At 41.4% G+C, this 17,851-nt stretch overlaps 2 protein-coding genes across 2 annotated transcripts; both read right to left on the reverse strand.

Annotated features, from left to right (window-relative positions):
* Positions 1-6,174: 6,174 nt before the first annotated feature.
* LOC121178083 (transmembrane protein 182-like) lies at positions 6,175-10,240 on the reverse strand. The gene is made up of 5 exons (XM_041032594.1): positions 9,232-10,240; positions 8,876-8,972; positions 8,643-8,771; positions 8,423-8,560; positions 6,175-6,686 (listed from the first exon to the last, which is right to left on the reverse strand). Exons 1-5 carry the CDS (start codon positions 9,412-9,414, stop codon positions 6,436-6,438), a joined length of 798 nt encoding a protein of 265 aa, XP_040888528.1. The 5' UTR covers positions 9,415-10,240; the 3' UTR covers positions 6,175-6,435.
* A 141-nt stretch (positions 10,241-10,381) lies between these two features.
* On the reverse strand, positions 10,382-15,028 carry LOC121178082 (actin-related protein 3). The gene is made up of 12 exons (XM_041032592.1): positions 14,852-15,028; positions 14,387-14,442; positions 13,888-14,012; positions 13,665-13,775; positions 13,272-13,367; positions 12,858-12,965; positions 12,622-12,765; positions 11,957-12,130; positions 11,581-11,673; positions 11,366-11,491; positions 11,122-11,205; positions 10,382-10,948 (listed from the first exon to the last, which is right to left on the reverse strand). Exons 1-12 carry the CDS (start codon positions 14,893-14,895, stop codon positions 10,853-10,855), a joined length of 1,257 nt encoding a protein of 418 aa, XP_040888526.1. The 5' UTR covers positions 14,896-15,028; the 3' UTR covers positions 10,382-10,852.
* Between the last annotated feature and the right edge of the window lie 2,823 nt (positions 15,029-17,851).

Here is a 17,851-nt window from a genome sequence, read left to right on the forward strand (position 1 = left end):
ACACTTTGGCTACCACCCACACCGGTCACAGTGACTATGTAATATACCTCCTCCGCTGATAATCTCAAGCAGCGCTTTTGCATGCCGGGCGTACTGTACAGCGGATTCTATTTCCAACAATTCTCGTTTGATACGAGGTGCGAAACAAATCCCTCGTTCCTCCGGGAACGTGTTGGTCAACGTGGATGGATTTATCATTCCATTGGACAGCAGCAGATGAGCTGTTCATGGGTTTTTCTTCCACACCTTGCACGCACTATGTTCTCAGAGCTGAGTCAGTTTAAAGTTTGGTCTTGTTCGGCAGTGACTTTCTCATTTGCAACCGATGAAATGACGGCTGTCCTAAACAAAAAAAAGGAAACTGAAATCTAAAAACTGTGATGGTTAGGCACACTTCTAATGCGTCCTAGTTTAAATGCTACACTGTGCCTCTAGACTGTGCTCTGGGCCACACCTCGCCGTGACAACATCTCACACTGCTAATCATGTGTAGACGGCCTTTAACTGGAGTTTGGTTACATGACTCCATATTTAAGTTGCAACTTATTGCATTTGGAGCCGCCTCACTCGGCTTTAAATATCACTGTCTGCACTTGTGTCTCAAATTTAAGCGGGTATGTTTGCACACAGACATATTTCTGCGTACGAAAATATATTCAAGGCCATGATTATGGGGCTAATTGAAAAATGTTCACCAAAATAATCAAATTTAAAGCTTAAGAATGCTTTCGAGCCCACATAAAAAGCAACATCAGGGGAGACACACACACACACACAAATACACACGGCTTGTCTTGTTGCTCTGGAGTCCCTGACATGGTTTAACAGTCTCACAGGATCCATAAAACGCCCCCGAAGGCTTCATATAATCTCTCCTTTTTTCCTGCTTAATAGGAGATAATACAAGTGCGCACCCCGATGAATCAATATGCAACAGCAGCTTTAGTTTGATAATTAATACCAGTGTTGGAAATAGATTTGTGATTTGGCAGGGCAGGTCTGATATGACTCTGGTGTCCCCTCTCTTTCTCAACAGCCAAAGTCCCCGTTCCACTCCGCATCCACATCCCATTGAACTAATCTCATTCATTTTTTTTTTTTTCTCTCAATAGCGCTAATTCTTTGACTAAAGCCTGTTATCTCATTAAAGGGCCCGCGATGGGATTCGATGGCATCCTGACATCTGTATTCATTCCCCTCGAAATTAGTCCTGACACAAATTTAATGAAAAAACCCTCAGAACAGTGGAGATTAGACATCATGCCAGGAATCACAGAAGGGAGGAAAAAAAAATCATCTATTTAGTTTTGGTTACATTTTTGGAAGGGTGGATTAGCACTGTTCCTTTAGCACCAATAACTCGACTGAGGCCTACCTTTAGCTCGCGTGTTTTGACTCTTTACATTCAATCCATAAATCGGATTGAGATGTCGAGGAGTGCACCGACTTTGCTAATGGTATTTTAAGGGTGTCTGCAACACTTAAGCAGGTATTTTGATATGAAATGCTCTTAAGGTAAGAAATGGTGAGACGAGACAAAGAGTCCCTCACCCCTGGCCTCAGCAGATAAACTCAGTGTGCATGGGAAGTGGATTCCCTTTCCGATCAGCAACCACCTAACTTCCCACCCCGTCTCTCGCCTCCTCTTCATCTTCCACTCCTCCCTCATTCCACCACCAGCCTCCCCCCCCCCCCCCCCCCCTTCCTGCGCCATCACCCTCGTCAAAAAGCCTATGTTGGTTGCGGCGCTGATAATTCCCCCTTTGAAAAAAAAAAAAAAGAGATGAAAGCGTTCATGGATGAAAGAAACTTGGATTTAATCTTTCTCGCCGTCTTTCGCTCTCTCTTCCAGTACACGGTGTTGATCGTTTTCTCCGGGAAAAGGGTGAGGAGTGAGGAAAAAGGCAAAGAGAAGGGAGGAAGAAATAGATGGGAATTGGGGGGAGGAAACAGAAACAGGGGTGAGGTCATTTGGAGCCACTAAGCCCAGGTGAGGCAAGGTTGTGGACTAGTTCAATAGAATCAGTTTACCCTTCTGAATGTACACACAGTGACCTGATGAAACGGTAGCCTGGAGAGGGAGAGAGGCCACAGATAAAGAAAAGCCATCGTTTCCACCTGTGCCTCATTTGGCCCTCGCCACGATAAGGCCTTCAGCTCTCAGGTATCTGTAGTCACAAGGTAAGAGGCCTGTCATAAACGAGAGATAGAGTCTACAGAACGAACTGTGAGGAGCTAAGAGAGGACAGGCACAGGGGAGGAGGAGGGAATACAGTGTTGACAGGCTGTAAGAGGGATATTCTCTCATCATATGAAATAAGACAAAGAAATAATTGCTCAGATTGAATTCACCTCGTGTGATCCTATGGCCGGCACAGTGGGTCTGAGTTTGAAAGAAGAGATCCACTCAGAACCAGACACTCAAGCAGGTGCTTGCTGAGCCAATGCATATATTAAAAGCTACAATTTGCAAGATTTTAAATAAAATGCACATATCTCATTAAATCAGAAATTAGGGTTGAAATGAAGTTTAGGGATTATATAACCAAATCATGATAATGTGGAACGGCCACACGACTTCCTGCATTGGTGCTGAGTGGTGGTGGTGTCTAATATGGATGTAGGGATACTGGGCTGGTGCAGGCCAGCTGACACTTCCTGGTTTACATAAAGACACCATTTTAGATCTTTCTTTATCATTTGTTGTCAAAGTTCCCCTTTGTTTCCCTTGTTTTTTTTTCCTGTGTTTTCCCTGAGTTTAGTCTCTATGCTTATGTCTTTTGTTTCCACACAGACGCTCACCCTGTTCTTTGTTTTTGTCTCAGGACCACCCGTACCATCCCTGCCTTCTGCATCGCCTCGAGCCACTCGCCACCAAACACTAAATCCACCTCCACGCTCTGGAGCCACCGAACCACACCAGCCCCTCTCTGATATCCCCAGGAACAGAAGTAACATACTTGAGTGAGTGTTTTTTTTTTAGCCTGGTTATTGTGTGTGTCTCCCCTTACTGACGCAGCCTTTTCTCCAGTGGGGCCTCCACAACAGCAGCCAAGGTTACTGGAAGATTTTGTGACGCAACTGCAAAGTCTTGAGATTTTTTTTTTTTTACTGTATTCAGCAAGTCAGGGAGCACAGTGCCAGGCCACAGACCTCATTATCCACCTGAATAGATGAAATGGAAGGTGGAAAAAGGCAAAGACAGACAGGAGGAGGAGAAGAGCGGAAGAGAAAAGGTAGGAGAGGAGGATCTGACAGCACAGACATGAGAAATTGAATCACCGGTGACTGAAAAATGATTTTAATGAAGAAAAAGAATTGGGCAAATCACAGAAAAGATGAAGTGAGGAATAAAAGGAGGAAGAGAAGCTTCATTATATAACAGTCTTCTTTTCCATAATTGCTCATTTAGATATTGACCTGCAATAATTTAAAAACTTTGAAATGTAGACTATGGGTTCCATAACTTCCAGTCTTGTTTCTAAATTCAATTTCCAATACTAGTTTTGTAATCACAGCTTTTAAGGCCGCAAAGAATGACACATCTCAGCCCAGCTGCTCGCCATCTCAGACTCTGTGTTGAACTGTTATGAAAGCACATCATTTGCCGCAGGACACCAGCATCCTCCCAGGAGGGGTGCGTGGCAATAGTGGAGGTGTGGGAGTGTTAGATTTTATAGCCCGCAGCTCCCCAGCCCCACTTTGCCAGCCGGGGCAATGGGAGCCCATATGGCAGCCAAGCATGGCTCCGGCCAGCTCAGGCTCATATGTATGGAAAACACAAGGTCTGGAGAGGGAAGTCACAGGGGGTCAGGCTAGTCAGAGAGGCAGCCCGAGGTCCTGGTGCAGGTTAGAAGGTCTTGGTTCGGCAGAAGAGGCTAATTTCTTCTACTTGGCTGAGCAAAGGCCTGAATAATTGCACCCCCTGGGTTGGCCTCTGGGTAATGTGGAGGTAGAGCAGAGTGTAACAATGACGAGGGCGAAGAACAGGGGGAGGTGGTGGGATAAGGTTGTGCCCAGCTTTTAACGGATGCTCATTACATTTGATTTTATGTTATGAGAGTGGAAACATCCTTATACATCATTATTTGTGCTTTATACCACATACTGTGCTTGATTCAGTGGCATTGCATGCACATTAACCTGAGCTTTGCCTGCGTGTTCATTATAATTACATGCAAGCAGCGTCAGTATAGCAAGAAGCATGATTAGATTTCCACATCAGGCTCATTCAGATGCCTCAGTTACGCAACAAGAAAAAGAAAAAGAAAAAAAAAGACAATCAGCTGTGATTTGGGAGACGGAGAAAATAGGTCACTTTTTCTGTTTTGTATATAAGGTGACATAAAGATGCAATAACTATTTTATTTTTTGGGGATAAAGCACAGCAAGCAACAATCATGTTGGCAAAAAGTTGCCTGCATCCACATCCTGCATCTCCTTTTAGCTCCGTTGTTTGTTGGTTTGCGTTTCTTTTTTTTCCCCACCCACAACGGTTTGGGATAAAATACCGACCTTGACAGGAGTGTGCATGTGAACCAAAGCTGCAAAGCTGTGAGCTCTAAGACTAAAACAGTGAGCTGGCATTGTGGAGCTAGTTAGTTATCAATATGTTAATATTTGGCCTTGACAGTAGTGATCAGTTACTACTGGTAACCAATCACCTTTCATCTTTCATCATCTTTCCCTCTTTTGTTTTTGCTCTCAGCCAAAAATAAAATCACACCATCCTTAAACTCTTTAAATCCAGACTATTGCTCTTACTACAATCCCAAAACACAACAAACATAATCCTGAGGTAAAGAGTTAAAGTGAGTTGTGTCTCAAGTTGCTTCGTCCGATGTCTTTGTTGCCCCTGTGGTAATTGTTGCAGACAGCTCTATCTACTGAGGACAAAGAGCCAGTGTGATGATGTTACTACTGCAGGTTGTGAAGTGTGTGTGTATATATATATAGTGTGTGTGCTGACAGCTACAACAGCACCACATCCACTCTTGGAGCCCAGTAATGAATCTGCCACGATCCTGCTCTCGAAAGATTGAAATCAGGTGATATGACTGGATCTCCTCGTATTCATTAGAAAATAAAGATCACCCTTTAAACCCATGACTGCGTTGGCTGTTGGTTGCGGCGCCGGTGGCGGCAGCGTGGCGCGGGAGAGGAGGTGACAGAGATGTTTAAACACAGTCAGGGCCGGGGAAGTGAATGTGACATGCTCAGGTGTAATTATAGTCACCTAGTTCACAGCGGAGATTAAGAAGAGAAGGGATGGAGAGGTGCAGGAGCGTCAGACATGAAAGAATATTGAAAGACTTGCTGATGAGCAGTGTCAACTCTTCCTCCTCACCCCCGTTTCATCCCCTTTCTCTCCCTTTTGTGACTGTATTATCTCAAGGTCTCACTTCTGTTTGCCTTTTCCAATTATCAAGGTGTGACTGTGGGCTTCCTCCCCCTCCCAAATAATGTTAACTATAAGGAATTTGAGGAAAATAAAAAATCATTTTCTTTTGTTTGCCAGGAAAATTACAGCTGAATTAATTATCACTTACAAATTTCCCTTCTGGTTCCATCCTCCACAGGCCTAATCTGATGCGAACACCGCAACTTTGCGGTGTGCTTTTATGTTGTCGGACATCATTGTACAGGCTTGGGATGAAACGATTTAATGAGGTTAGAGACAACACTCCAAAGTTTATCCTGAGACAACACTGTCCTCTGGTGGCTGTCGTGTGTTTTACAGACACAGCAACGTGTCCCTGAAGTGGCCTCCTGTCAGAAAATGGATTATGACAGTCTAATTTATTATTATCTCCATCCTTCTGACCCAGTATGTCATAGCTTCAACCTGATGTCCTAATGACAGGCAGGCCCAGTCACACTCAATCTACCCAACCCTTCAACATACACACCAGCAGCCAGGCAGGCGTCCACTCTCCACTTTTGTCAAAATTGATTCATCAATTATAATAAAAGCAGAGTGAGAGTATTGGAGTATTAATCACAATGGGATCTGTTAAATAGATTAGAAAAATCATTTAGAATGACCAATTTCAAATTAAGGATTCCAATTATCTTCACTGATGGAAGTAATCCGAAAGATCCACATTCGTGATTTTTGTCTTTGGTTATCACCGAGCAACCCCCTGTCAGTCGTACAGTCCAACCAATGCTGTATTGATTTTTCAGTTTCTGTGGGTGGTGTTCTTTACTCCACCTACAAACTCCAGCTGTAAATAAAAGAAACATGTCCTTTACATATAAAAAGAGCTAGGAACAGAGACTTCTCATGGCTGCCTTTGAGTGTGATGATATTAAGAGAGAGTGTGTGGTGATGGTCTTGGTCTGGAGTTAAAATTTCAAGTTTCAATACATGCTAAACTTGATTACACTGGATCCTCTGTATTTTAGAGGAGTTCACAGAAAAACAACAGGTGTTCATAGTTGAGGGATTTTGTTTTCATCCAGATGTATCCAACGAATACGTCGGCCAACCAGGATGAAGAGCAGGCCAGCCAGCAGGCAGAAGAAGACGGCTACTGGAGCCAAAAGGAATGAGGGACCGTGCTGGACGCTGAGGTGGAAGGAGGGGCAGTTGGAAAGTCTCTGATGGAGGGCAAACTGCTCCAGAGTGTCCAGGACCTGGACCCACATCAGATACATCAGCACCACTGCCAGCAGACACAGGCCTGACAGGCACAGAGAGGAAAGGCTGTAACTGTTACATCTCAAAGTTCATTTTAAATCCCAGTTACCACCTTGTATATAAGACCAGAGGTGGTTGTATCATCGCAGTTAGATACACACAAAACTGTTTGGTTTTTCTCCAGGATCTTTCTGCACACACGTGCATCTCATTCATTTCCAGAGAATACTACTCCTCGTTGGCTTTTTTAGCAGCTGGATGTCACTTCTCATGGACTAAATATGTATTTTTGCAGAACATGTAAATGAAAGCTTTTGTAAACGATGCAATAATCATTTACACTGAATAATTGTGGCATTTTATTGCACAGACAGCTCTTAAAACTCACACCTGGGCCTTGAACTAATCTCTCTGGGCACATTTTGCAATATCTCTTACATCAAGAATGTTTTAAGCAAAAGTTGGCTCACAGACGATGTTTGCTCTGCGTGAATATTAAGCAAGACATGTGATTTATGCTCAGAGACAGCGATCACATTCTAATGGTCTGGCAGCCATGACACAACAGATGCCTGGATCTGCTGAGACTGAAGATATTGATTATGGGTGATGGGCGATGGGAATTTCTCAAAGATTACTGTGAGCATTGTTGTCCCTTTCTCCATGCAACGGTTGTCTACAGAATATAAACTCTGGGAAAGATTTCCACCCCTCACTGAACTGTAATCCGGAGTGAAAGGAAAGCTTTGGGGAGGGGAGGGAAAGGTTCAGCCAAGAGTTTCAGCAAGGGAACTAAAAAGCAGCAACGTCCCTACAAACACTTTACTGAAACTGAAGAGACAGTTTCCCCACATACACAGCACACAACAGCGTGACAATGATACAATACACACACAACTATCAAACCAGAGCTCAACCAAACTGAGGCTTTTTAAGAACTCCACCCAGCTGAAGGCAATGTTGCCAAACGAGCACCAGGCCAGCAGCAATCAAGCCCCCAAAAACATGAGGGACTTTTTTTTCCCCATTGAAAAGTAAATATAAATAAAGAAATATAAATAAAAAAACAGATATTTTGTGTTTTAACCTCTTTAACTCCATTGACATCCAACAAGACATTGTTCAAACTAACAGAACTTGATTTTAAACTGTTGTGGAGAAACCAACAACAATGTAGAAAATATCTGAATCATGCATTTGCAAACTGAAAAAAACAAAACAAATACTTAGGGTCAGGAAAGTATGAAAAAAACATGCAGCCTTTAAAACTTTGAGACCACTGAGGCTGTTACGTGTTTCATAGTTGGACTCCGCATTTTCATTACTTCTACATGATTATTGAACTGTTTTCCAGTCACAGAACATGCAGCCACTCATGCTGGCAACACTTCAGTTCGTATTTCTTTACTAATCATCTCTTATTTTCATTCCCAGGTTTCTGCTTGGTGACTTGCATGTACCTTTGGTGATCCGCACTAATTCACATGCATAGACAGCAGCCTTTGTAGGCACCTGTGGAATCATTAACCTTAACATCCCAAAAATATTAACTCAAGAGACAGTTAAGCTTCTATTAAGAGAAATGAAATATAAAATAAATAAAGTTTCAGGTGTCACTTAAACAAACACCTGTGCTTGAGCAAACTGAGACCGGTTACACTCAGCTGTGAGCTATGATGCTCAACGAGTAAACCCTAACTACTGGATCGTTTCATTGGAATTGCAAATAATATAGGTGAGTTTCCAGAATCTTTTTTTTTTTTTTTAAAGCGTCCTTACCACCACAAAGCAGAAGTGTCCCGCCCGCTTTATAGAGCTTGTGATTGGTCAGTGGGCCAGCACAGATAACAATAAATCCACCGAAGAGGACGGCCGGCACTCCTGTGACGAGAAAGATGCTCCAGAAGGTCCTATAAACTGACAGAGGAGGAAAGAGACGCTGTAATTCATGAAGAATCACAATGCACTATCATGCAGAAATAAATGAGAAAATACCAACCAATGGCAGAGTGATGCTCGTAGGGTTCTCTGGGTAAACTGTGCGGTTCCACCCATGCTGTCCCTGGCTCATAAACAGGAAATGGGAAGAGGAACGCGGCATGGCAAACCTTCGACGACGGCTGATTTACTGAGGGTTAAAATAAACAGATCTTTAGAAATCTTTTTTTCCTTTTATAATTTGCATCATTGCATCATTTAAGTTTGAAACAACAACATAGTCAATGTTCTTACAGATCCACTGGTCCCATGAAGAGAATTCAGGGGAAGTGACTGTGAAGGAGCACCGCCAAAACAGACCCTCATGAAAGACCCTCACCCTGTCTGCAGCCTGAGTAATCAGAAAATAAAATGCAATCATCACTTGAGGTTGAACAGGCACCGTTTTGAAGAATATGTGGCTGTAGTACAATCTGGAGTTGGAGAAGTTACTTGACTATGTTTCATGTACCAAAATGGTATTCCTTGTATTTTCTACACAGTTGACTATTTTTATCTTATTGTTCTTCATTTTATTCTTTCACTGTTGTTCTAAAGCCTTTCTTTGAATCATTTTTAAGGTTAGGGTTGTGCAAATAAACTTGACTTGCCTTGGTATTGCTCTTCCCCTCCCTCAGGCCACTGACCCAGTGTCTGTCCTCCGGCCGGCTGCAGGACTCAGCAGCCAGCAGCCAGTACTCTGTCCCACAGGAGAGCAGCATGAACAGAAATCCCACTGCTCCAAAGAACAAAGCCAAGAAGAGGAGTACCTTTGTCCTCTCTGCAGGAGACATGGTCTTTCTCTCCAAACTTTTCTGTTTAAGAATTTGTTTTTACACAACAAAACTCTGCTTCTTCCACCTTATTCATTTCTTTGCTTTCTACAGCGTTTCATGTTTAAATATAAAAAGTAAATGATGATTTACTCGTTGGCTGAGCTGTAGATCCATGTATCCATTACTCTACTGCTGCAAGAAATATATGACCGCATTTCCTACACACCGACCAATCAGGTGCATGAAACGCCTGAATAGAAATAAACGCTTGCATCATGTGTTGGTGAGTTTGAAGGGATACAGTTACAGGGGGGTTTTACACTCACACTAAAATAGCTGTGTTGTGTTGAATATAGTCGCCACATTTAACACAGAGGACGTGTTTTTTTTCCCTCCAACCCCAAGATTATCATGTAATTCTCCAAAGTGCAAGCTGAAAAAAACAAAAAAAGAAATTACAACTGTAGAAATATCTCCTTGGCATTTATTGGAATGCCAGCATTGAAATCCAGATTTGGTACAGTACAAGGCTATCCAGTATAACTGAGATCTAGGCAACAGTGATGGTCCAACAACAGTCATTCAAACTGCATGTTCATATATTAATACAACTTTTTTTTTTTCAAGACAGGTTGTTGAAGAGATGATTAATACAAATAAAAAGGTCAAAGGAAAGTGGTGACGATGAGTCACAATGCTGCAGGACAAAAAGAAGACAGGACATGTCTCAGTGAAACCTGGAAAAAATGATTTGAACAGATTTATAATGTTTGAGGGTTTTTTTTTTAATACCTGCTCTATTTTCATCTGTATTCAAATATTTATTTCTTCCAGGTACTGAAGAACATTAAAAAAAAAAAAAAGAGACACCCACAAAGAAGAAAGAAAATCGGGAATGGTATGTCAGGTGATTGCTTTTTTTTTTAACCAATGTTTGCACCCATTTGATGATTTAATGATCAAAAAGGTGTTTTATTCGATGATCTTTGTGGAAGTGATCTAACTAATCATGTCCTGATTCTTGAAATAACCCCACAGGTTTTTTTTTTTTTTTTTTTTTTAGAGTATTTAACATATAGCAAGAACCCAACCCTTATACACAGAGAAGTGCATTTATACAGGACTCATGTTGATTAATTACATATTACAACCCTGTGAGGATAGAATAAGTACATATACGAGGCACACAGAAATTAAAGATTTATCACCTATTATTAACCTACTTGCAGTAAACATTTTATCTGAGGATCCTTTGGGCTGAGTCACCTCTGTCCTCTAATTTGCGAGGATATTGCCACTATTTTGGCAGTTTGTTTGGTCCACTGTCGCTCTATATCTGAATGAACAGGTCTGTCGGAGCATCCGTGCAAAGGCTCATGGGACTTCCACAGCATGTGAGGTCTTGCGGCGCTTCCCCCGTTTTCCTCGGCCTCCGCTGAAATAGCTCCTCCGGCGCCTAAGACATGACTCCGAACACGGGGTTGTGGCGGCAGATGCTCGGCCCGATCTCCTCGTAATCCTTCTTAGTGTGGCACACTTGGTAAAACTCAGGCTGCCAAAACAGAAATGATCCGTAATTTAATTTTACATTTCATAAATAAAAAAAAAACAACATGCGAGTGTGCACTGCAGTCTGTGGTGTGTTGATATCAAAAATACAAAAAAGCTGCAGGAGGAATGATTATGTGTTGTTAGAGAGGCTGGAAACACTGCGTTGATACTCACAGTAGATGCCAGCATTGATCCTCCGAACCATACAGCGTATCTCTGCATGTGATGAGTGACGACTTGCACATCAATGGGCTTGGGCTGCAAACAAAACAAAGAGACTCACACTCAAGTAAAAGACCAAAACCTTTTCTGAGAATTCAATACATATCTGTCTGACAACAACATTAAATATAAACCTTGTGTTATAAGCAATTTGAAAAACAAGGAGGTGGATTAGTCTTCGTTCCTGTTTCCTCACCTTCAACTTGCCGCCGCTCAGCTCTTCGCTTATTTTCAAGCGAGCGTCCACAGTCCTCTTGAGGTCCCTCTGCAGGCGTCTGCCAAAGTCCCTGAACATGGTGGAGCCTCCGGAGAGCACGATGTTCTGTGACACAAGCACATGTTAGCAAAAACACAGACTAACCTCATGTGTATGTCATGTTACCATTAGCAGATGCAGAGGGATTTCTGTACCTTGTACAGAGGACGCCGGACATCAATGGGACAGTTCTGGATGACTTCATCCACAACCTCTGAGATTGGCTGAGTGAAATCTGGGTTGGCAAACTGGACGAGACCAAATAAAATGAAAGAAAACATTCACAAAAATCAGCTGAGTGAAATTACTGCTGGTAACAAAGACAGAAGAATGATCAGTTCTATGAACTAAATTTCCCCATTTACACAGCAACTAAACTTTTTTTTGGAAAGTAAAAAATTCAGGAACAAAAATCTATTTTCAGGACAATGAATTTTGCTTTATTTTGGGTGTGATGTGATCTTAAAAATACCTTTTCACTCTAAATTAAATATTTTCTAAAAATGATCTCTTAAAAACAACATATGGTACCTCAGGATGGAAAAAGATCTCAGGCCCGAGGAAGCGTTCGTAGCCAACATCGATGTTGAACTCCTTCTTGGTGATGGCGTTGACGCCTGTGTACTGTTTGATCCACTTGGAGCCGTCGGTGTCGTACTTGTTAAACTCCTTAACAAGGTCAGGACAGACATAGCTGAACCGCTCCTAAAGAACAAAACAGTATCGTTCAATGATTATCATAATATGCTTATTAGTAATGGGAGACATTTTGGCAGCTGTGTTTATTACGTACTGTTCAAAAAAAAAAAAAAGGAAACTGTCAGTCTTTCTATTTTAAACCTCTCATACACATTTCAGTTCCTTAAAGTGAGTTTCTGTAGCTGTGCTGACCTCTAGTGGCCTAACTCAGGAATACATGGGAGTGACGAGAACACCAACACCTCCACTATTATCTGTTGAAGGTATCACTTCCTTTTCCTGTGCCTTCTTTTAGCAGATTTAAATCCAGACACAGAGAATGACTCAAAATGCAAGAAGATAACTTCCCTTAACCGACCACACTGATGCTGTGTGTGTGGGCCGATGTTCTTCCTGTCTTGTCTCTTTCTTACAAAGGATCAAATATTGGCATCTTTTGAGGCCACTTTTACTGTTAAAAAACATACAACAGAAGAAATGCAGAAATTACTCCTGACCTTAACAGCTTTAGCCGTCTCCAGAGACTGTTCCGGAGGTATCCCCACTTCTCGTTCCCTCAGCAGCTGTTGGATGAAGTACGTGATGTCTCGACCAGCGATGGGGATGTGCTTAATGCAGCTACCGATGACGTAGCCTTCAGCCTGGAACGTAAAAATAAGCACAAGTTTAAGATTGAGAATGAGGTAGAAACAAAAATGGAATCCCAGGAAAAGAAAAAAAAAGTGACACCTACCACTGGGATGACGTGTGTGACACCGTCTCCACTGTCGATCACAGTCCCCGTCAGTGTCCGCTCTCCAACCTGTCTGGATGTCCAGGAGGCAGCCAGTGCCAGGACAGCCTACATGAATAAATGTCTGCGGTATGAAAACTAAAGCAAACTGTCACACCACATTATAATATGACACCCAACAGTGTGGTACAATTTACACAGAATAACAACAAGTGTTTTAATCAAGAGGAAATAGAGAGACTGTGAAACTTAAAAAGAGGAAGTGAAAATAGACATTTCCCCATTAAAACACTGCCTGAATCACATTACAGTCTGAGTGGACTGAGTGGACAAAAGGAGTAAAATCTAATTCTGTCAACAGCAAAAAAAAAAAAAAAAAAAAAAATGTTGCTTGGAATGTTTTGGAAACTTTACCTGAACAGCAATGTAGAGACCTGGGACGTTGAAAGACTCGAACATGATCTCTGCTGTGTACTCTCTGTTTTCCGGTGTGTTAAGGGGAGGCTCTGTCTGGAGAGAGAGACAGAAAAATGACCTGAATACAGCTTGAATATAAAACAGATATTCTACATTTTAGAACTTATGAGAGGTTAAATTGACTGAACATCTTTGGAAACAAATTACTGAATTAAATTATGTTTTTTTTGTGTGCAATAATCTCAATATGCTAACATCTCTGGCTCAAGATGCTTCCAGTAGATATAGCATCTGGATTTCATATTAATGATGAAGTGTTTTTGATGGCAAGCTCATTTTGATCTGCATTCCTGGTTCTAATCTTAATAATGTATGTTGTTCTGGTCTTACCAAGAGAAAGTAATGGTCTTCAGGTTCTGCCCGCAGATACTTGAAGATGATCTGCTCCATAAATCTCTCCATCAGGTCCCAGTCTTCCACTATCCCGTGACGGATGGGCCACTGGGAATGAGAAAAGAAAACAAGAGTAAATACTGATGCTGTCCTGAGGACAACATCAGGCATCTTCATATAGGAAAACCACATCTGACACAGTTCAACTGTCCATACTGACCTTTGTTGCATATGAGGGTTTCTCGATGGCTTCGTCCCCGATGAAAAAGTCAAGGTCATCAACGCCCTTCATCATCCTGCGCTGAGCCTGGTCGCCGACCTTGGCTGATTCTTTGATTGCGATACCTGAAGATGATCAAAAATATATAAATGTGTGTTTAACTGGAAACATACAAACATATGAAGAGCATCATTATCATATTAGCGGGAAGACCTTCTACTACTGCTAAATTCAGGTGTACAAGGCTTCATCTTCCTTATTGTCAACAGATTCCCAAAAGAAGGTCAAAACCAACTATGCATTTCTTCATGTCTCAGGAAGTTACCTCATTTAATAACTGTAAATTTAGAAATTAAAAAAAGTTCACAATATTAGAACAAAACCTGTTAATATGATTTCAATATAAATACTTATTTTGCACATTTATACTCTTATATTTCAGCTAAAATAATTCTAATTTAATAATCTTCTGGTTTTGGCTATTTTATGATTTACTTACATGAAGGTATGATGAACTGTGGTTCTGTGTTTCCTGCATAACCAAGCTTTGTGTACCTGAAAAAAGGGCACAAAATGAGAATAAATGTTTAGTTACCGTTGCTTTTGTTTAAAGTGTTTGCTAAAAAAATATCAGACAAGTAACAGCCAAAATAATCTGGATAAATATGCTCTCTGATATGAGGATTGTCCAGGAAGTAACATTAGCTCCAGCAGCAAACAGCAGCTAATTGCAATGATAAAGAAGAATTGAGAATAAAAGCACACAAAATAAGGCAGTGAGGCACTTTGGCCTGCTCATTTGTAGCATTAAGAATTAAAAAAGGAATTAGATCCAGCTGAGTAACGTTAGCACCTTTCAGGCTGAACAGATACACAGCAGGGCGTTAGCTGAAGTTTGACAGCCGCTTATGTGGTCAATGAAAGCCAGGCTAACGCTAACTAGCGTTTCAATTTTCTCACTTACCCTGTGCCACAGTCGACAACACAAGCCGGCAGCCGACCAGCCATGCTTGCTCTCCTTTAATCTACCTACAGGTAAATATATCAGGCGCCCGATATAAACGGATAGCTCAACAGTAACCGGTTTAAATCGCAGCAGCCTGAATGAATAGCACTCACGGCCGAGTCGGGAAAGCTTCCGGGTTCGTTGAGATTTCTTCTAGTGCCGAGTCAGCAGCTTTGAAGGAGCAACACTGCCCCATGTGGACGGAGACCGTAACTGCAACCCAATAAGATTTGTATTTTCAATTTAATGTTAAAGTTTTGCTTTAAAATTTACCAAACTAAAAACAAAGACTGCATACACACACATGATAATAAAGGTAAATGTTCTTTATGTCTAATGAGTTATTTACAGAAGATTCAAAGGTTTTATTTGTCAATTGCTCAAACAATGCATGTTGAGATTTGCAGGACAGCATACTCTTCAGTGCACTAAGCAATAATTTTAATTTTTTTCCAGTTTTTATATTTGTAATTTATGTTTTACGCAAGCAGGTCTGTTGTTTTTGTCATTTTTACTTTGGTTTTCCACTGAACAAAAACTAGTAACCAACCTCATCTCACCCTGCTGACTCCACCAGATGATATCAATGATTTAGGTGCCATCAGAGGCCAGACAAAATGGTCCTCACCCTCCATGACTGCATGGAGGGCCACTGATAAAGAAGATATATGAGCAAGAAAGAGCTTTAGGGCTTCATTCTAGCTCCATAGTGCCTTACCACATTAGAGCCAATCCCAGGGCCTGAGAACATTGGCCCTTTGTCCTCAGGCAGACTCATCACTCACACAAGAGTCTCTTCACCACACAGAGTCTCCTAGAAAAGCCCTTGGCTCTGCTGCTCCTGATAGAAACAGGCCTAGTCTCCTTCGCAGTGGAGCCACACTTGATGGAAACTCTCAGTTGAGAACTGTAGGTGAAACAATTTGTTTCAACATTGTCAGCACAGGAGCAAAGATTTGCCAAGAGGCCACTATCAGAGGACTTTCCTTTTACATCACAGAGACAAATGACACAAAGCACAAGTGGTGTCTTTTGTCCTGTCTTTTTAGCGGAACTGAACAACAACATCTTCTCATGATGAACACAAGAACAGGTCCTATTAGGTAAAAATTAAGGGCAACTGTTCATTCATAATAAGAATTAACTTTATCTATGTGGGTTCACAGTGTGCTTCACTGGGAGGAAACATACAGTTGTTGAAAGCTGGCTTTCAGAAATAAAAGCTTTGAAACTGGTACATTTTATTGACAGACATGAAATAATCTCCTGCTCTGTGACTATTTCACTTATCAAATAAGAATTAACGCATGTCTGAAATGAAAAGTTAACTGAGAAAGACCTTTGTTTAATACTTTTAGGGCTTTGCTGCTGCAGCCTTACTTTTTCTCATATGATTTGTAGCTTTTTGGCATAAACACAATGAATGTTCAATGAAGTAAAATTAATTAGAGAAGCTGCTCAGTCTCATTATCAAATACTCCAGCCCTATGAACCCACTGTTAACAAGGCTGGAGTTCACAAATTTTGTAAAGACACTAATTAATTAACGTTTAATGAAAAGTTTGGGATTTTAATGAATTTAACTTAATTAAAACGTATTCAAGGCTTTTGTAAAAACCTGAATTTTGACCCTGATGTTCATGTTTGCTATTTTAATTTCCCAAAAACACCTTGTTCTCTTTCATTATACCTGCTTCTACAACTGCTTCATGTTCCTGTGTGTCACTGTTTTGAATACTAGAGGGCACCAGTGCTCTGGTTTTTTTTTTTTTTTTTTTTTTTTTTAGAAACAGCAGATATCACTGAGCCTCACTAAACCATCACAAGCCAGTGGTTCACTTACTGTAATAACAGCCGTTTTCTAGCAGTGCAACCTCACCTCCACTGACTCAATCTTTCTGACCCCTCTATAAAACATCCTTCCTGGAATGGAATAATCAGCGTAGCAAGGGCTCTTTACAGCCATTCCTCAAGCCAATTCCCTTTCATTTTGCAGCTCTGTGCAGAGGTGCAGTGTATTTAGCACCAGTCTAATGCCTGTTAACGTCTCCACAGCTGCAGATTAATATCCTCTTGCACTGCTGTAACTTTTGGGGGTTTTTAATTGTGTTTACTTTTCTTTATGGACCCTACTTACTGGAATGAGGATTTGTGTTAGCACACTTAAGTGGATTAGAGTGAAAATATAAGTCTGGTGAAGTAGTCTGTGTCAGGTTGACTGTTAAGTCATTAGATTTAGGATAAACATGCTTTCCTCCAGGCTTGGTCTCAATCACATCTGATGTTTATTAGCATTTCATTTTCATTCAGCTATTTAATCATTAAGATTATGTCTATTGATGGTTCATGAGTAACAACCAGTGAAAATAAATGAGATTAGATGCATTTAACTAATATCTAACTTCCATGTGCAGTATCTGGCTGGACTGAGGGTAACTTCAGGATGTGGATCTTGCTGTCCTCTGTTAGTCCTACGATCTGTACCTGAAACAATTCCGGCTCACACCAGAACAGATAATTTCCCCCCTCATTTCCGATACACTTAGCCTACACAGTAAACAAAGTAAATGAGTTGAGGTCCCTCATCAACTGAAGTATTTCCACTGCCAGAGCCCGAATATGAGTGTGTTTGAGTGCACGTCATTAGAGCAAGGTAGAGGTGGGCCTTATTATTTTTAATAATCTCCTGTTTTTGCTGCTTCTTAACCCCGGGAGATCTTCAGTCGGCACTTCCCCTCTGTGATCGTCAGTCCTGACTCCTTCCACTACCTCCTCCTCTGTGTTCAGGCTTAATGATGCTCTGTCACACAGGCGCGCCCTCACACTGTAGGATACTTTTACTGTTAATAGACCCGGAAAAGCTGCAATAGTCTCACACACATAACTGAGGTCCAGCTCCTCTTGCCATCATTATTTAACAACACCAAAGTCATCTGATATCACTGTGTTAATCATTTG

Source organism: Toxotes jaculatrix, chromosome 24 (genome assembly GCF_017976425.1).
Source record: "Toxotes jaculatrix isolate fToxJac2 chromosome 24, fToxJac2.pri, whole genome shotgun sequence".
In the NCBI taxonomy this organism is placed as follows: domain Eukaryota; kingdom Metazoa; phylum Chordata; class Actinopteri; family Toxotidae; genus Toxotes; species Toxotes jaculatrix.